This window comes from Ambystoma mexicanum, chromosome 2p (genome assembly GCF_040938575.1).
Source record: "Ambystoma mexicanum isolate Mex_15411 chromosome 2p, UKY_AmexF1_1, whole genome shotgun sequence".
NCBI lineage: Eukaryota > Metazoa > Chordata > Amphibia > Caudata > Ambystomatidae > Ambystoma > Ambystoma mexicanum.
The window spans coordinates 276,357,288-276,378,168 of record NC_090923.1 but is presented as its reverse complement, the minus strand read 5'-3'; the positions used below and the strand labels follow the sequence as shown (position 1 = coordinate 276,378,168).

At 49.1% G+C, this 20,881-nt stretch overlaps 1 protein-coding gene across 2 annotated transcripts in view; it reads left to right on the top strand.

Annotated features, from left to right (window-relative positions):
• The window catches only part of STIMATE (STIM activating enhancer), a 620,507-nt gene that overhangs the window by 97,964 nt on the left and 501,662 nt on the right, over nt 1–20,881 (top strand). For both annotated transcript variants that reach the window (XM_069643543.1, XM_069643541.1), the window contains exon 2: nt 4,624–4,672. In XM_069643543.1, the coding sequence (XP_069499644.1) occupies nt 4,624–4,672 (49 nt within the window). The remainder of the gene's footprint in view (nt 1–4,623; nt 4,673–20,881) is intronic.

Below are 20,881 nucleotides of genomic sequence, written 5' to 3'. Positions count from 1 at the left end.
CCATGCTAATGCAGTGGATACGGGGGGTGCCATGTCCCAGGGGTTCGCTGTAGAGAGGGCGCACAGGGCCATGATGAGGAAGCAGCTGCCGGGGAACCCCCTAGGCCAGTGATCGCCAAGATCCTAAACTACCGGGACTGTGGAAAAATCCTTGAACACTTTCGGAAGGGAGGCACGATACAGAGGGGGGCCTGTGAACATAATCGCATACCCGGACTACACCGTGCAGGTACAGCGCAGCCGTATGAACTTTGCGTCTGTGAAAAGGAGATTGTGGGAAGCTGGCTACAAGTACATGTTCTGCCCAGCTAAACTGAAGGTATTCCACAAGAGCAGAATCTTGTTTTGACACCCCAGAGGACGCCATGGGATGGTTGGACGCGCAGAGCTGTCCCCAAGAACCAGATATCCAGGAAAACGAAGGCGAAGATAAGTAATATGCGTCTGGAGCACCCTAGGTGCTGCAGCTTATGACAATGGGACTTGAATATAGCTTTGTATATAACTGGCGGGGGAGTATGCCTAGAGCCACAGTTGTATGTATGATCCGGTGGGACTGGAAACCTTGATATTAACATGGGAGCTACATGGAGCTTGACCTCACACCCCCATAACAAGAAGTTTAGTTAGGTCACTGGCAGTCCGGTGACACCTTGCAGGGTTCTGGGCCTGGGTTTTCTAGGGCAGAGCCAAACGCGGGGGGGCCTGAGATCCAGCGATGGAGCTGGGCAATTGGTGGGGTTGGGGTCGAGGTCGAGGTTGGAGGAGGGGGGTGGCGGGGTTGTGCAGTGGCTTGAAGTTGGGGAACCAGAGTTGGGGAAGAGCGTGGGGGGGGTTTGATGGGAGGGAAAGGGTAACGAGCCAAAACGTGAATCTTAACAGGCGGAATAAGAGGCGGAGAAGGAGGGCGGGACACTGTAGTTATGGCGCCAGGGTGCCTTGGAGTGGTCACCTGGAACGTCAGGGGCCTCAACAGCTATCTGAAACGCAACAAGGTGATTATGCATCTGAAAAGGATGAGGATTGACATAGCGTTGTTACAGGAGACCCACCTCACCAAGGAGAAACTGGAGGTGGTCAAGAAGAAATGGATGAGGTGCCTGGAGGGAGCCACATATTCGGAGGAGTTATCACCTGGGTGGCACCGCATGTAGCATTTCAGCTGCTTCAGGTCGCAGCGGACCCAGACAGCAGACTGATCGTTATGAAGGGAATATTGGAAAACCGGGAAGTATGTATTGTAAATTCATACGCCCCTAACCAGGACAACGTGGCTTACTTAAGGACTCTATATAGTAGAATTAGCCCCCTGCTGGGTGGCGGGATCCTGTGGGGCAGAGACTTTAACTGCGTGCTTAACACTAAGGTTGACGGATCGAATGGTAAAATAGACAAACCCACCCCAGCAGCAAAGGTGTTACAGGCCCTCCTGAGAGACTTCGACCTAGCTGATGTCTGGAGGCTGCTGCATCCTGTAGATATGCAATATTCTCACTATACGGCACCACACGACCTTCAATCAAGACTGGACTAATTGTTGGCCTCCACCGAGTTGGCAGAGAGATGGAAGCCGCGGAATATAAAGCCAGGGTGCTCTTGGACCACTCCCCCCCCCCCCCTGGTCCTGGAGTGGCGACACCAGCCTCCCAGGGCGCGTATCCCCACTTGGAGGCTCAGAACCGAAGCTCTGCAGGACCCGGGAGGATTTAAGAGAGGCGATCACTGAGTACTTTGAGATCAATACTGGCAGTGTTGGCTCTATGGAAACCGTGTGGGAGGCGTTTAAGGTGGTTTCGCGGGGGTTTGCCATATTGAAATCTAGGGGGCTCTGGGGGTGAGGGGGGGAGCATTGAGTAGGAGTTGAAGGGAATTGAAGAGGAGCTGGAGATGTGCAGAGGGGGCACCTCTAATGATGATGGAGATAAGATGAGGCAGCTACAACAAGCTAGTGGAGAAGGTTGAGACAGGTTATGTAAAATAAGCTATAAAAAATATGTGGAAAGACGGCATGCGGGGGGAGATGAGCCGGGCAGGTTGCTGGCCTGGCTATACAAGAGCGAGACGCCGCGATCGGGGATCAGGGAAATTAAAGGGGAAGGAGGGTGGACCCAGAATACCCAGGAGGGGTTGAATGAAGAGTTCCAGAGATGCATAAACCTCTGAGGACCCAGGTGGACCACAAAATCCAGTGAACGCTGGAGGATATAGGCCTACCCATCCTAGATGATGCAGAATGTGCAGACCTGGATGCCCCTATTACAATGGAAGAACTCGAGCTAGTGGTTCAGCACCTGCCCACCTGTAGGGCCCCTGGGTCTGGGCTTCCGAGCGAATTCTACAAAGCTTATAAACGGGAGTGGCTTCCCCCGCTGCTGGCTATGCTGAACGAGTCGTACGAGCAAGGCAGGCTACCAGAGTCCCTATGGGAGGCGGTGATTATTCCGCTTTTGAAGCTGGGCAAGCCTAGCACGGACTGTGGGTCGTACAGACCCCTTTCGATGCTCAATCGGGACAGTAAAATCCTCACTGCTGTGCTGGCAAATAGGCTTAAGGTTGTCATTGGTAAACTGATACACACCGATCAAATGGGCTACGTCCCGGGCAGGAACATAACTGATAACCTCAGAAGATTGCATCATATCATCGACCAAACAAAAGACCACCCAGGGGAATTAGCTATAGTCTCATTGGATGCGGTCAAGGCCTTCGATTCAGTTAGATGTCCATGGCTGATCGTGACCTTAGAGGGCTATGGAATGGGACCGGGGTACCTCAAGTGGGTGGAAATGTTATACAGCTCCCCGATTGCCAGGGTTAAAACGGGCGCTATCATATTGGATAAATGGCAACTAAGCAGGGGTACTAGACGGGGCTGCCCGTGGTCGCCCATGTTGTACATACTAGCGTTGGAACCACTGGCCATCTGCCTAAGATAGCAATACGAGGAGATGGGTATCCGCGCTTGCGTGGGAGGAGGGGTATGCTTCTTGTTTCTTTATAAGCTGACGGCATACTGTTGTATCTGCGCTACCCAGAAGAGAACATGCAGTTCATTCTGGACGTGATGGAGCAATTTGCCGCCCTTTCCGGCATAGCGGTTAACCCCAAGAGGTCTAGCATGTTCCCCCTTGGGGAAGTACAGGCTTGTCCAGCCTGGGAGCTTGCCAATACCCTGGTGCACCAAGTCGTTCTGATACCTCGGAATTGACATTTACCATACGGCAGGAGAAGAACATGCACATAATACGGTAAAGGCAAAGGAAGGAATCAAAAATGGCATGGGATTCTGGTCCAGGCTACCCCTGGCTATGATGGGGAGAGCTGCCCTGCTCAAAATGGTAGTCTTGCCCAGACTGTTAACATCCCGCATGTAATCCCGAGGCGTTTCCACAGCTTTGTGCTGGGGCTTCATTTGGAACAACTGCAGGAACAGAGTGGCCCTTTGGAAATTACAAAACCCGTGTGAGAGGGACGGGATAAACCTGCCGAACTTTGAACTATACTACTTGGTGGGACAGCTGCAGTATGTAGCGAGGTAGTTGTCTGAGACCGCAGAATCCAGGCTGCTGTGCGGGGAACCGGCTCCCTTCTTCCACAGAGTTGGTGTGGCTGTCCAAACCAAGGGTCCGGGGGATGGCGGGGCTGCTGGCACTGGGCTGGGAGGTGTGGCATAGAGCATGGCAGATAACGGGACACCCGGTTCCGTACTCTACGCAGGTGCTGCTGGTAGCACTATTCAGAGAGGATACCCAACTGATACAAGGGGTCCACAGGTACTGGGAACCAGTAGGCCTGGCCACCCTGGGAGACATATGGCAAGAGGGGGAGGCATTGGAGTTCCCGAAACTGATAGACATTGGGGAGCATAAGGGGCAGTGCATAACTTGGACCAGAATTGTTAAGAGTGTGAGCGAAGTGGCCAACAGTGGTGCTCACTGAACAACCGGATGCCGCCATGGAGACGATGTGATATCTCGGAGGGTGGCCATGAGATTTCTCGCATATGAGCTGTTGGTGTCCAAGGTGGGGAAGGAATTGACCCAATTGAGACAACTTTGGGAAGAAGATGTGGGAGAGCCCATGTCGGATGGGCTCTGGGAAAGAGCCCAAAGATATCAGTGTCGCGGAACGCAAGGCTCCAACAAATTCAACTGTATGTCACGCATAGAGCATACCCCCCCCCCCAGTAAGATCAGGTTTGGAGGGGGGGGGGGCAGGAAGAGGAGATGATGATGCAGGACATGCATTGGGGGGGGGGGGGTTTCCCTAGGCCACGCAACTTAAGGCACATAAGCAAAATGAAAGACCTAGCATATATCCTGGCCAAATGGAGGATAACAATGGGCTGGAAGGCAGCCCAGAGACCAAGGAGAGTTCGGCCGTTTGGTTTGGTTTGATTTGGTTTGCAGGAGAGGGGAGGAGGAGGTAGGACCCCTAATTGAATGGGACAGCTAGTAGCCACTATAGTGAAGAATGCTGTTTCTAACGTTATGATTTTGAATTGCACACAGAAGTCCCAAGTATTGTAATGTTTGTGTTATATAAAATAAAAACTGTTTAAAAAAAAAAATATAGGATCTCCTTCCATTGATTTAATACATATTCCCTTTTTTTTTTCTTCAGTGAAACGCTTCAGAGAACCAAAGCATGAGAGGCGTCCCTGGAGAATATGGTGAGTGTTAAAAAATTAATGCCATTTCCTTTTGATTTGTTTGCTGATCATCTTGCAAATGAGGGCATGGTGAATGAATCTCATCCTTATCCAAAATGCTTGGAAACCACCTACTTGAGACTATGGTTTGGTTGTGGAAGATCACAAATGATTGGGGTGTTTTTTCTTCGGATACTACACACATTAACACAAGACACGCTGTGCGACTAATGGCTTTTTTTTGTTGTTGTTACCCATTTGGCCTTTCAAGCGTCAAAAGAACACCAGTCGAATGAGACCTGCATTACATAATCAATCAGAAATGCAATGACTGACAAACGCACCCTTGAATGTCCAAAAGAGTGTTCAAAGTTTGATGGTGTAGTTGTTGTATACTGAGATGTTGTGGGTGCCACAATAATCTGACCTTTGACATTAAATCTGTACAATGAAGAACGATTTGTTAATGGGACAAAGACCCACAGTCGCATGACCTAGCGATGTAGTTGTTCGTGTTGTGCTCTGAAAGGCCTTCAACTGTGTAGTAAAGCAATCTAGGAGATTAACGTGCGTATGTTAATGTCTCCTAACAAAATTAAACCATGTTATGTTACAAATTCTGTTCGATCTTGTCTTTAGCATTGCTAGGCATACGTAATGCTGGAAGACAGTCCAGAGACTTGCAGCCTAAATAGTCTAGCACGTTCACCATAAACCTGGGTGTAAAACGCAACAGCATAAACCTGGGTGTAAAACGCAACAGCAAAGTGGATTTGCAAATGTTCAAAAGCTTTGAAGGTGATGATAGTTCTTTTATGCCTTGTATGTAGGGCAGGCATGATATCGCATGTAGGACGATGACAAAAAAGATACCATTTGTAAAACCGAAGTTCCTGGGTTTGAAAAAAACTCCTACTCTGCCCTATAACTAGGATGGGAGTAGTCTCGACAATCAAGTAATAAACAGTCCTAGTCGAGTCCGTCAAATCAACATGGCCTATACTAACAAAACCTAATTACTCCTACGTCCTGTCCCTTTCCTCCCTACTTATGGGACATTCCTCTGTCCTGTGGGACAGGACCGGAGCACTTTGTAAAAAGCATCACATTTTTCAAAAATGTGTCCTTCTCTTTTTACGTGGGGTACCGCATGCAGCCGTAACCCCGCCCTCCTTAGCTCGGCCCAGCGCATCACCCATCAGTCCTTTTCTCCGCACGTTCACGACTGGACACACTTGCATCTTCGGAAGACTTTTTTTTTTTTCCTTCCAGTGTCCTAGAGTGTTTGGGTCCGGATCACCGGTGGGACTCGTGCTTCTACTGCAATTCTCTTTCAGTCCGGGCTCTTCAATGTCGTCTGGAACGGTGGGCGGAGGTGTTCCAGCGTGTTCCTCCTCTGCATTTTCAGAGTATCAGTGACGAGAAGAAGAGACACCCAGTAAGTTCTTTAGTTTTTAGGGCACCCCGACCGGGGGACTCCTTCCCAGTCCGGAGGGGCTTTAAAAGCTCTGTCACCGGGGATCTCCCTGAGGTGCCTTCTAGGCCTAAGAAAAGTACTGGAGTTTTCTCAGAGGGTCTCCGTAAGGGGCCTACTCATACTGGATTACAATACGAGGCCCCTCCTGTGGGGGCTATTCAATGGCCCAGTTCTACTGAGGCAGTGGGTACCGGAGCTTCCTTCGAGGTCTCCTTGTCTGGAGCTTCCCATAAAGACACCGGGGCGCGCCCTGAGGCCTCTTGTTTTTTTTTTTTGTATCAAACCAAGGTTCAAGGCCCCTCCTGAGGGAGCTGTTACAGGACTCTGGTCCGAGGTTCCTCTTTCGGAGGCCAAGGTGACCGACGGAACTGAGAGGCCTGTTAAGGTCTTGTCGGTGAGGTGGGTTCCTCATTGTTCCGTTCTAGTGGGGATACCGGTTCTGTTGAGGGGGCACAGAGTGTGGTCGCTGACCGTAATTCCTCTGTTACCGCCGTTGCTGAGGTTCCTCTTTCAGAGGCTAATTTGGCTATTATTATGTCTCCGAAACATCCTAGGCCACACAGTACCGGCTCTGCCGAGGTTCCTTGTGTCAAGACCCCTGACCTGTCAGTGGAGACCCCGGCCTCATAAACACATGTGACGCAGTTCTCCTCAGGCGTTGACAAAATGGCGCCCTTTCCTGCACAAACTGCAATGGCCATTTTGGACCCAACACCCACACCATCGGCGTTGGGAGCATCTTTTCGGGTGAACCGCGTTTTCATGGTGCACCGTTTCGTCCAGTTTGACTGGAACGCTCGGATGCAAATACAGCACTGTTTTCGCTCCCTGCAGCATCTTAACCATTAATCTACGTCAATCCGGCGGGTGAGGGCCCCTCTTGGCAACCCTCTCCTTTGGAGCCCTGGAACTATTCCGCTCATGAGGCCACAGTGTCTAAGCCTTCGGCGGAGGATGCCTTCTTCTGAAAAATTTCAGAAGCTAATGCATTCTGACCCCATGAAGGAATTGGGTCTTTTTAAGGAAATCTGCCCTCCAGGCCCCGGTTCTGTTCTGATTTCCCGTCACAGCACTGGTTATTCCGGTGGCTGTCCCACCTCTACCGGTTGGCCCACCTCCAGCCCGCCCTTCCACCGCCCTTGTCTCCAATTGACAAGTCTTCGGCAGAGCCAGACATGACGCAGGCCGATCCCCTTGCGGGTCCGGATCAGGATGGCGTTGACCAGCCCCGCTCTGTTAGGGCGTTCCATGACCGGGTACTGGACATGACTCTTCTGGATGTTCCAGCCCGAGACACCCCCTCCACAAGAAGGGGTGCTTTCGGGGGTGTTCACCTTGTCTCCTCTGGAACGCACTGGCTTGTTGTTTCAGAAGGAGTTTTTGGCCGAGGTCCGTAAAGTCTGGGATAAGCCACATTCTGGACTGCATGTTTACAAAAAGATTGACGCTCGTTATAGGCTTCCTACTTCGGAGGAGGTAGCCTTGGCATCTTGCCCGCTTCCTTCCTCCACAGTGGTGGTGGCCGCTACGCTTCAATCCAGACCGGCTTCAGCGTCATCTACAGCGGCGACTCACATTCTGGCCAAAGAGGACAAGCTGCTTGACTCTTTGGGAAGGAAGATCTTTTCTAATTCGGCTATGCAGTTGCGCCAGGCGAACAAGGAGCTCATTTTAGCGGTGGCAAATATGAAAATGTGGAAGGGTCTGTCGGAATTTGAGGAGTTCATTCCTGCGGACAGGCTGGATGATTTTAAGGCTGGCTTGTCGGATGCCAGAGTCGTGGCGCAGGATATGCTTGAGGCTGCAGCGCATCATGTTGACAACTCGGCTCGGGGCCTCATTCTTGGCATGGACACGTCTTGTCAGGCCTGGCTTCATGCCACAAAGTTTTCCAAGTAGGTGCAAGATAAAGTTCTGGACCTGCCCTTTGACGGCAAAGAACTGTTCCATTCGTCAACGGACGTAGAGACGGCCAAGTCTTTGTCCGGTCTGGTAAAACCACCTTTTAGGGTTCAGAACTCCTTTGCAGCCTCAGTCTTCCTCTGGTTTTCGGGGGTTTCTAGATCGGGAAACCGTCGATACTCCAGCTGGAAATTCAAGCCAGCGTTAGCAGCGAGGCTGGTGTTTCTCTCGGTCCTCGCTCTCCTCCTCAGGATCTGGGAGTCCCTCCTCTGAGAAACCTGCTAAATGATGGTTTTTGGCGCTCCCACGAGACCCCGTGGGAGGGTGCATTGTGTCTCACTGGGAGGTATGGCAGACCATCACCGAGGACCGGTGGGTCTTTGTCATGACCCTTGCCCCTGGCCCTCACTGGCAAGTCAGCCTTCCAGTTCGGGTCTGTTCAAAGGCCTTAAAACCTCATCCAAGACTCTCATGGAGTCAGTCCTGGCGCCTTTGGCGCCAGGCTACTAACCATCATGAAGACCAACATTACAATGGTACTATTTACTTGGGACTATTTAACTTGGGGGAGGCTGGGGGCAGAAGGGGGGTGGGGGATCAGCCAACATGGAGGCACACACATAGCTCAGTTACAAGCAACTGAGCTATGCAGTCTAGTATTTTGGGTGTGGCAGGCCTGAGACTACTTTACCTGGACTACTTTGGGTGTGGCAGGCCTGGGACTATTTTACCTGGACTACTTTATCTGAGACTATTTAAACCACCCCCAAACAGCAGAACATGCTTTGCGTTCTGCTGTGGGCAGCCTAATGCTCAGTGTCCAGTTCTTGATGCCAGCTTACCTGAAACCAAGGACCTGCAGAGAGAAAGACCACTATGAAACTTACCTGGAACAGTATCCTGTATTCAATCCATCGCCGACTTCAGTTCACTCACCTGAAGGTACGAACGCCAGCCGGCACCGCATGCATCCTGAAATACCATAACCTGGAAAGAGGAGAAACAAAGACAGCATTGGTAAGCGTTTACTCACATTTCCTCCCGAATGAAGAAAGCCACACAATTCTTACCTGGGTAGTCCTCTCCTGGTCAGTATCATTGCTGGAACATTACGCCGCTCGGCGAGGAACATCGCAACCTGCAAGGAGAGAAAAGATACAGGTTAGCAATATAAAAGGCGAAACAGCGCAGCACATCGCGCATTACTCACCGGACAGCATCGCACACACTGCGCCTTCGCCTACCGGCCCATGCTCATCTTCAAACTGCATGACCACACCAAAATACCTTTCCATACCTAAAATGAAAGAAGCAAGTCATTATTATTCTAACTAAGAGGAACATAAGCAAGAACTGCACATAAAGACTAAAGAGCCAGCAAACCTACAGAGTCGCAGCATGCCTGGATTCCCACAGGGGGGCTTTCACCAGTGAAGTAACTTGGTCGCTGCTCGCCCCCCCACATCTACGCGCCCCTGCCACGAGGAGCAGGACGGAGAATCCACCTTTTACAATATTAGAGGAGAGGGCCCAAGGGGGGAAGAACGAGTTGAGGCCAAGGGAGGCGGGAAAACCTAGACAATCTGGTATTGAATCCAGCTCTCCTATATTGCAGACCCATCTTTAACAAGAGGCCTTACCAAGGGACCAGGAGAGGGTTCGAGGGTGCAAATCATCCAACCATGGCTGTGTGGCGTCCCCGTGGATACCAGGTGAGCGTAACAGTCTTGTCAGTAGCTCGGGCGGGCTTCACCTACCCCACCCTTCAATCCTCCTTTCCTGCAGTCGGGGACGTCCTCCCTCAGAGCCGAAGTCCAGAAGCTTCTGGATCTCAAGGTGGTGGAACCCGTTCCCCTAGGGAGGAGAGGGGAGGTCTTCTACTCCCGTCTTTTTACAGTGCCCAAACCCAACCAGGCTGGCCTGCGCACCATCCTAGACCTTTCCCAGTTCAAACTTTCTCTTCCCCAAGAGAAATTCAAGATCGCCCCCAGCCAGATAAAATGCTCTCTCCAGAAGGGCGACTGGCTCAGCGTGGTGGACCTTCAGGATGCTTATATGCATATCCTCATTTGGAGCCCACATCGGAAATATCTTTGGTTTTCCGTGGGGGAGGAGCATTTCCAGTTTCGTGTGCTCCCTTTTGGTCTCAGCTCGGCACCGCGTGACTTTGCGAAGATGCCGGTCATCGCAGCTTATCTTTGGCTTCAGGGTTTCCATGTATATCCGTATTTGGACGACTGGCTGTTGCGCAGTCCCTGTCCACTGAAGGCCTCAAGCAACCTTCAGTCTCTCCTCCAGCTCCTGTTCCACCTTGGGCTGTCGGCCTCTCGGGACTTGATTTTCCTGGATTTTCGTTAGAACACAATCAATTGCAACATATACCTGACTGGGGACCGAATGGCAGATCTGTTTGCCATGTGTCCAGTGTTTATGCAGTCGGAGAGCATGTCGGCCTGGTGGTTTCAGGGGCTTCTGGCCCTCATGGCTTTTTGCTTGCTTCCTCTTGCTCGTCTCAAGAGGAGGCGGACGCAGATGGCTCTTCGGAGCTCATGGCTTCAAGCAGTGGATCCAGATTCCAAAATGATACTGGTTCCATCGTTCATGAGGACAGACCTCTTGTGGTGGTCGTCTCTCAGCAATCTGTCGGTGGGCACTCCTTTCCAGGACCCTTGCCCGCTATTGACTGTCACAACGGATTCACCCCTTCTAGGTAGGGGGCGACGCTGGATCATCTTCTAGTTTCAGATCTCTGGTCGCCACAGGACAGACTGCTTCATAAAAATTATCTGGAGCTTCTGGCTGTATTCCTGGCGCTGAAAGCGTTCAAACCAGGGATTGTCAACAAGGTGGTCTGTGTCCGCACGGACAATGCGGTGTCCATGTGCTATATCAACAAGCAAGGGGCGGGGGGGTACCAGGTCTCCCCCTCTTGTGGTTCTTGCCATTCAGATCTGGGAATGGGCCATTCAGCATGGTATCTGGCTGGTAGCGGTTCACATCCCGGGCCAGCTGAATGTCACAGTGGATGCCCTCAGCCGACAAGTAATTGTCAGCTACGAGTGGGAACTGAACAGAGATCCCCTCACATTTTTCTCTGTTAGGGCACTCCAGAAGTGTACCGCTTTGCGACATCTATGAACAAGAAGCTTCCCCTGTATGCCTCCAGGAACGGGCTCAGAGCCTCCTCACTCTGGGATGCTCTCGAAATACCATGGCACAATATGAAGGCCTATGCTTTTCCGCCTCTTCCTCTGATCCATCAGGTGCTTTGCAAGCTGAGAAACAGTGAATTGCTGCCTGCTGTTCATAGCCCCTTGGTGGCGAGCCAGGATTTGGTTTTTGGAGCCTCAGCATCAATCAGTGTGCCCACCGCTCAAGCTTCTACTGGTTCCCGACCTGCTTCAACAGAGCGATCAACAACTGTGGCACCCCTCCCTACAATCGTTCAGCGTGGTACCTGAGTTCAGATCTTTAGAGCGTTTAACTTGTCTGCGGATAACATGCACATTATTCAAGCGGCCAGGAAGCCTTCAACAAGATCTCCTCAGTATAAAAGTAAATGGCTACGCTTCTGTCACTGGTGTTTTGGCTAGGCAGCTAGACACCAGGGAGGCTACTATCGACAGTCCTGTCTTTTGTCTCACATCTGGCAGTCTGGCATCCATGTCTTGTCCTGCAGGACATATTTATCGGCTTTTGCGGCTTATTTGTCCACTGACCAGTGTTCCTTTTCACTGTCTAATCCAGTCATAAAAAGACACTTTGCGGGCCTGATGCATCTTCATCCTCCTGTTCGCAACCTGCATCCAAGGTTCGATTTGAATGTGGTCCTTTCGGCCTTGTCGTACGCTTTTTGAGCCCATGGCTACTGTCAATGTACCTTTGCTGGACAGTGTCCTTTTTGATTGCTGTGACTTCGGCAAGGCGTGTAAGTGAGCTTCTGACCTTGTTAGTCGAGCATCCATTCCTTACTTTTCATAAATGTAAGGTTGTTCTGCAAACGAACCCCGTCTTTCTTCCTAAGGTGGTCTCTGATTTTCATCTGAATCAGTTGATTTCATTGCCTGTATTCTTCCCAGACCCGGCCTCCGAGGCCGGAAGGGTTCTGCACTGCCTGGACGTTAGAAGAGCCCTTATGTTCTATGTGGACAGAACTTCTGAGCTCAGGAACTCCTCGCATCTTTTTGTGACCTTCGGAAATCCGCAAGGGAAGCTGGCCCCGAAAGCGACCATCTCTCGGTGGATCGCTGCCTGTGTTTGAGGCGTATACCATTCAGGGTCTTCAGGCCCCAAAGGGAATTCATGCTCATCTTGTGCGGGGCAAGGCAGCTGCCGTTGCCTTACAAAATATGTTCCTTAAGAGACCATCGCAAAAGCGGCTACGTGGGCCTCCCCATCGGCTTTTTGTAAGCATTACTGTCTGGACCTGAGCGCCAGGGCTGATGATGCTCAGTTCGGTCAAGCTGTGCTTAAGAACCTGTTTCAGTAAGGAGTTTCCATCCACCCGTAATTCCTGTGATAAGTGCTTGGGAATCTCCCATAAGTATGGAGGAAAGGGGATTGGACGTAGGTGTATAATGAAGTTACTCACCGTAGTGACTACCTTACTCCTAGTCCATAGTCCCCTTTCCTCCATACACCCGCCTGCCGTCACCTCTAAAAAGGTTCCTCTTATTGCTTAAAGGTCATAGACCTGGCGATTAGAAAAGGACTGATGGGCGATGTGCTGGGTGGAGCTAAGGAGGGCATGGTTACGGCCGCGTGCTGTACCACGCATAAAGAGGACACATTTTTGAAAAATGTGATGGTTTTTACAAAGTGTGCCGGTCCCGTCCCACAGGACTGAGGAATGTCCCATAAGTATGGAGGAAAGGGGACTATGGACTAGGAGTTAAGGTAGTCACTACGGTGAGTAACTTTATTAGTCTGCCTTATCTCTTGTACAAGAAAGTGTAATGGAGAATGTGTATGCAAAGGAAACGGTGTTCAAATATAAAGAATACATATGGCAGTCAGCTCTCCTCCCCACATTGGACAGCACAGAGTAAGGCGGTCTCAGTCGGCAGGATGACGCACTCTGGCTCAGGTTATTAATACAAAATGCTGTTCAAAACGTGGTGCAAGGTCTCTTTCCACCTTTCAAAACAGTTTCAATAAAAGTTCCCTCCGGTCCCCCACTGTTGGGCTCGGACCTCTTAAAGCAAAAGTTCACCTTGGTCTTCCTTAGTCGGGCTGACGACCGTCCAAAACATAGTTCAACACTTGGAGGGACTCCCTTCGACTAGCTTAATTCATATCCTTTAGGGGTTTCCCTTCCCCTAACCTGTTACACTTACGGTTTCCCTTAGTCAGGCTCGGACTGTTTCCTGATGTCTAAGACATTCGAATGTGTGTGGCTTTCTTTACCGACCTCTGCAGGACCACTTCGACTTAACAGAGTTCAACACTCTTGCACTCTTGCATTGTTTGCCTCAGTGCTTTTTGCTCTGGGTAGTTTTATGTCAAAAGCATCAACGTTCACCTTTTTATTCTCCTTCTGCTCACTTTGCTTTTACAGTTCATTCACTTTATCGCTACAAACATTTTCCCTTTCACAGACTTTCGAGTGGGCTACTTCCTTTCACCAGACCACTCCGTTTCTCTGTATCGTTGGATCCACAGCTATCCTTACTTCAAAGCTCATTCACAGGTCTGCCTCTCAAATGGATTGTGTCCTCCCACGTATTCCTTATCTTTGATATTTCCAATATCCAGCTAAGCTAATACTTTTGTTCCACAGGCGGCACTGTGCGTTCATGCCTGTCGACTCCATGTGCCTCAGAGGTCTCTGTCTCAATGTTGACGTCACAAAGTGTATATATAGCGTGCGCAGCGCCCGTTGGCTTCAGTTCAGTTTTCCGCGCTAACAATTCGGAAACAGTACGCTTCGTTCCTTTGGAGTGGAAGACGCTGATGGGGAAGCCATTCTTTCGAAGATTTTCTCGTAGTTTCTCAAAGATTTCTTCAGAGTCGTGGTTCAAAAAATGCTGTGATTGTGATTCGAAGATGTCGGTTACGAACCCCCACAGAATATGCTTGTGATGTCTGGGATCCGCTCATCCTTCATCGAAGTGTGATGACTGCCTGTCAGTGACATCGAAAGCCCTGAGTGAGCGCAGATGGAAGCTGACGGGCAGGTAAGACCCATACATCCTCTTCAAATCTGTCGAAGACGCATTCCTGACGAGTCCTCTCGACCATAAGGAAATTAAATTATCGCATAGTGGTTCCCATCACTTGTCATCGTCCAGACATTCAAAGAAACAATGGTGCTGGACCCCATCTTACAGGGCAGCAGCTACATAAAAATACAGAAGTTCAGTAATGGACATATAAGTCGAAAGAGTGTTTAACACTCTAGGGTAGTACACAGACTTATAGCATAACTAGAACTGTTAAATCAGTAACATATCTAGAACTGTTAAGTTATACAAATGATACGTGATGGTATATCACTCGACAAATAAGTTGAGTACGAGAAGGAGCAGAAATTCGAAGCAGCTAAGGTTTGGTTTTTACAAAGAGGCAGATATGGAGCATGGCGAGCAAACTTATTATGCAAGATTCCTGCAAGTTCGACAATGCAATCGATAACGATTGAACAATTGCGAGAGTAGAGGCTGTTGGATGCAAGTTCGCAGATGAAGATATAGGGTACCTTACCAGATGCAGATTACATTTTCAAAACATTGCAAGCATTGTGTGTTAGGTAAGGTGTGGGAAGGAAAGGGAGTTCGATTACAATGAAATATATAGTTGAGAGTCAATGAAAAAGGTTCCATATCCGTACATCACTGGCACAGGTTAGCAAAGTTTGAGTTGAAAATGCATGTTTTGATAGAGTTTCGAATGATATCGAGAGGCGGGTGAGACAAGAAGCTGTGCAAGTGTCATGAAACAGTGGCCAAGAAGTGGGGAGGGGGGGTGGAGGAGGAGGGGGGGGGGAGGAGGAGGAGGAGGAGGAGGAGGAGGAGGAACACGAACACTTTAAAGAATTAGCCCGGCAAGAAGATGTAGCGATAAGGGAGGCAAGAGAGGGAAACACGTCCATGACAAAGACAGAGAATTGCCCTTAAGAGCAGCCCTTAAATGTGCGTGCCTCTGCATTTGAAGTGCCTGCGACCATTCAGGCTGAAGATGGTAGGTGGGTGCCTCCAGGCAGCTTGGCGAGGACCGCTACAGCAAAAGGAGAAGGCGCAGCGGACATCTTGGTGTGTCCTCGGCGGCTGTTGCATCTTAAGGGATATGTAACGTTAGTAGTCCCATGGTGGACTGGGAAAGGGGTGGGGGATGTCTTCCTTCTTGTAACTTGGAATCTGCTTCACATATGACCTCTATGCAATGACTGTAACCTGTTGCCACAAGCACCTTCTGTAACCAAATTCTTAAGCAAAAAGAGCCTAGATGCCTTTGGGTTATGTGCACTATATAAATGTCAAAAATAAACAAAATAAATTTTCAATGCATTATGTCAGTTAGCCTTGTTAATCTGTCGCCCTCTTCTGCGCACCAGTGTTTGTTTATAAAGGGGGGTGGAGTTGGGTCATCAGAGAATCCTACAAAATAGGATGGGTTAGGTGTACGGGAAGGGGGAATACTGCGACTCCATCTATAGCCTCTCCCTCACTCCCCGAAGACCCCTCACCTAGGTGATCCTTCCGCACTGGTTCTCCCCCAGGAACTGGATCCAAAAGCAATGGCTGTGTCATGGCCATCTGGATAACAAGTCCCAGAGGACTAGCGGGAGAGGCACCCTTTGGTTTCTCACAGGTAGGAATAGAATCACCAGGCCACACCATAAGAGAATTGAAGGGTTACAGTAAAAGCTTCTTGAGTATCTTATGGATCTGCACACAGAAACGAGATGTGTATAAAAGGAACACAGATTTTCTGTACTAAATGTTGAGTGCTACGGCAGAATACCAAGTAAAAATAAAACTGCTCATTTGTTTCCTCTTAATTGTTCTATTCTTTCCTATGTTCCCTTCTCCACCGATCAACCTAGCATTGTGTAATGCATGTTCACTTTGTAATAAAACCCATTCTGTTCTGATATTTTTATTCGCTTTCATTTTCTTTTTATTACTGAAACTTGGATCCTACCTAAATACCATCACTCCTGCCTCTTTTTATCTCAGATTTGCCTTTTCTACACACTGCTCGCCCATTGGGCTGTGAGGTAGGTACTGGTATTCTTTACCATTCTTCTTTTATTCCTTCTCCGATTTCTTTTGCTCTTCCTAAATTTCCTCTGACTATTCATGTACAATTTTTAAAACCTCATTACCTGAGTCTTTAATATATTTACTGTCCCCTTGTGAAGGGGCCCCTGAGGGACCCTCGGATGTGGAAATAAGGCACAGTCACCACACACGATTAGATACGCCAGGCACGAGGTTCTGTTCCCAAAATCTAGGGTTTATTGCAATACTAAATAGTCCCAGTTGGCCAAGTGGTCCCACGTCCCGCGACGTGTGTCTAACAGACCTCGGGGGACGCAAGAGAGTGAAACGTACATCAGTTACATATATACAAACGGAGCATCTTGGAATCAGTAATGACACATTTGATGCCGCCCCCAATTAATTTCCCCTTTGAATTAGAGGCGATGATTGACCATTGTGACAAATGACACCTTAGACCATCATATTTAGTAACAGTTTGCAATCTCCAATTTTACAGACACCATTCTTTGTTTGCGAGAACACAGCGTTTCTGTTTTTCATGGGCAAGCTGCGCGTAGGAGACTGGCACATACCAGGCCTCACTATCTCTAAGTTTCGATTCTCGCTCTAGAAGTCAGCCCGCTCCCTGGGTCTCACTGGGCTCAGAAAGGGGGGGCGTAAAGATCATAATTCAACTCTTTAAATGCTAGTTTCGTACATTGCTATTCTTTTAGGAGACTCGCTGGCATTCGTATACTGATTAAATGCCTTGCTCCCTGTCTTCAAGGATACGTGAGGGAGGGAATCGGGCATTCCTGTCTGGCTCGCCAGTATAATGTTTCAACATGTTTCTTAGCCTTGGACCATTGAAGCGAAATAATATCTACAGCAAAGCAGTTTTACATGAGGCAAAGTGGCAACGTTGGAGAGAGCAGAGAGAAAACAAAATGGCGATTCTGATCATCTTAAAATGGCTTCACTCTTGTTAAACTAATAGCTACGTAATAACTAATGACTAATGAATATATATTCTTACACTGTAAATGAGGTCGTTGGTCTTCGGCCAACCAATTGTCATTCATTTCCGGACCCTCAAGGGGTGCTTAGTTTTTCTGGACTGACAAACCCTCCTCTTGGCCGTAAGCCAAACGTCTCATCCTTACATTGCATCCTCCTCCGACCAAGTATTTCGATTGGATTCAGAATCTGATTCATGTACACTTGTCTCCTCGTTACTATTAATATCAATTGCCATAAATTCTTTAATGGTTTCAGACTTGTTACTAAATCCAGTACTCACCATAGTAATGTTCTTTCGTTTCATCATTTGTACACACTCTTCGCTGATTTCAGTACCTATTATGGGGAGACAATGTATGCAACAACATGTCACGAATATTCCTAGGATTGCTACTAGGATTGCAAATAGTTTCCATCCCCAGGATTGCAACACTTCCCAGAACCAGGAGCTTATATTCAATTGCCAACCGCCTTCAGGGGGATGAAGATCGGAACTTAACACATGCAATTTTCTTATCGCCTCAAAAATCGTGGGGGAGGAGTCACTTACAAATACACAGCACGCTGATCCCACGATTTTGCAAACACTGCCGCGATCAACTAAGATTATATCAAGGGCCATTCTATTTTGTAGTGACATTAATCTGATTCATTTTTCTTCAAAAGTCATATTATATAATATATCATTGGTTCCATTTATTGTTTCTTCTAATATCCTAGACAGTCGTCTTATGTTATAAGAGTTTATCGCCTGGCCCCAAAATGGTATGAATGATTTTGCTACGTCCTCTACAATCAACCCGTCTTCAATATTCTGGCGAGGTCGTGACCTAGTCAATTTGGTTATGTCGGTTTTTAAAACACCCAAGCGAACAGAAATCCCAAATAACACGTACCTCCCCAGTTCCTAGGTAACCAAGGATATGCTTTTTCTCCACATATGAAATACACAGGATCTCCCACATATATTGATTCCACTTCTTTATCAAGGAATGTTATATTCCTGCATCTGGTAAATGTTCCTTCCTGGAAAGAACGATTTTTCTTTAGACAATATGGGACAGAATGAGGGTTATAATTCACTGTATATGAAGGGGTTCCGCATCCTTATTCTCATGTGAATAAGTGGGAACATACCAGGACAAAATCATTGAGCCCCACCTCCTGAGGTCCGCGGTAATTCCTGCCAAGACGGGGTCACAGTTGGTTGGGGCTAGCTTGGATAGATCCTTAGTGAGGAGGACGCCCAGATAACGGATAGACCTTTCCCACTGTTATCCCATGAAGTGTACCCATGGGGTCTAGGCCCGGGTCCCTTGTTCTCATGGGGAGTAGAACAGATTTGGATGCGTTAATCTTCAGCCCCGAGAAGTGCCCGAATGTGTCCACTAGGGACAGGAAGGGGGGAGGGAGGAGCCCGGGTCCACCAGGTAAGCCAAGATGTCATCGGCGAACAGGGAAAGCTTAAATTCCACTTTGCCCCTCTTAACCCCCTTGATGTCCGGGTGTGATCTAACTGCTATGGCCAGGGGTTCCATTGTAAGGACATACATCAAGGGGGACAGTGGGCATCCCTGTCTTGTGCCCCGTGAAAGGGGGAAGGGATCCGACAACCTGCCAATTACTTGTACCCTTGCTTTCGGAGCTCTATATAGTGCAGCCACCCATCCCCTGATGTGTGCGCCAAAACCCATTTTCTGGAGGAGGAGTTCCATATATCTCCATATGACCCTATCGAACGCCTTTTCCGAGTCCAGGGAGAGGACACTCGCGTCAAGGTCTGACTCCTAGGTGTGGTGGATCAAATCTATGGTTTTACGGATGTTATCTGAGCCCTGCCTACCCCTTATAAAGCCTACCTGGTTCCCGTGGATCAATTTCGGTAGGATCTTGTCCATCCGCCTCCCAATAACATTGATGTTTAGCAGGGATATCGGGTGGTAGGAGGAGCACTCCGTGGGGTCCTTACCTTCCTTGGGCAGCACAACAATTATGGCCTCCATCATGGAGTCCGGAAGGGTCCCCCCCCCCCCCTCTAGTACCGCGTTGAAGACCTTCACTAAGTGTGGGGCTAGGGTTGAGCGAAACCTTTTTATAAAAATAGACTGTGAAGCCATCCTCTCCCGGGGAAGTGCCCACCTTCATTCCGCTAATTGCATGTTCCACCTCCTCCTCCTCGGTCACCGGGCCCTCTAACCCCGCCGCCATCTCCCCGGTCAGGGCCGGTATTTGTATTGAGTTCAGGAACCCGTCTATCTCCTCGTCCTGCCCATTGTATTCTGATGAGTGAAGTTTTTCATTTTATCTGCAGAAGGCCTCTCCTATGTGGGTAGTGTCGTGGCCCATGGTCCCCTCTTCGCTCCTTACTGCCTTTACCATCCTATCTGTCTGTACCTCCCTCAGTTTCCAGGCCATGATCCTATCCGCTTTATCCCCCTTTTCATAATCTCTTTGCTTAACCAGTTGGAGACTTCATTCCGTTTTGTACAGGAGAAGATCTTTTAACTGGAGCCTATAATCGGTCAGAGTGGTGAGCTGATCTTGGTCCAAGGGACCTGCTGGAGGGCCCCCCGGCTGGAGTTGAGCTATTTTCTCCCTCAGGGATTTCTCCTGGGCATTCCTTACTCTTTTATTTTGTGCACCCATTTTGATAAGGAGGCCCCTTAAGTTGCCTTGAAGGCGTCCCATAGGGTGAGCGGACCTACCTCCCCATTGTCATTAAATTCGAACAACTCCATTATGGCCTCTAGCACCTCCTGAGCGTGGACCTCGTCCTTCAACAGGGAGTCGTTGGATTTCATCTACCTCTGCGGTTGCTTAGCCAGCCCCTTGCAATGGTGGTTCGGACCAAATCGTGGTCTGACCAGGGGACTGGGTCGACCCTGTGGCCGGTAACGAATGGGTGCAGGGTCTCATCCACTAAGATGTAATCTATTCTCTAGGTGGATAGTCAGATGTATCCAACTGTGCTATTCCCTTTCAGATAAAACACTGCATTTTATGGCAAGGGCTCACTCTACAAGAGGTACTGGAACCACTCTACATTCCATTGCAAATGTACCCCTGGACAGCATTTGCAAAGCAGTTGCATGGAGCTCTATTCACACCTTTACTCAGCACTACTGCATTGACACTCATTCCAAGACAGATACTCAAGTGGGACAAGCGGTTCTAAGACATTTGTTCACTCATGACCCTTCTCACATCTCGCCTCCTTCGAACATTGCTCGCTAATCTATGCAGAGCATGTGATCTAAGCAGATCCATAAGCCTCAGAAGGGATACATTACTCACCGTAATCGTATTTCTGATGCTTGTATCTGCTTAGATTCACATGCGCCCACCCTTCCTCCCCTCTGAGAGAAGACTCATGGATGCTTTTAGTCTTATCTATCGTATCTGCTTGGATACCCTGTACTCGCGCTACTCCTCATGTCAGAAAGAAAATGAGATCTGAGGGTCCTACACGCGTGAGGGATCATGGGTACAGGGGACGTCACACTAGGGATGGTATTACTGGCCCGCCCTGGATCGACCCCCCTTTTCGGGTTTCGAAAAACAAACTGTAATACTCTGCAGCTTCCACTAGATGGCGACCTATGCACAGCTTGTGATCTAAGCAGATGC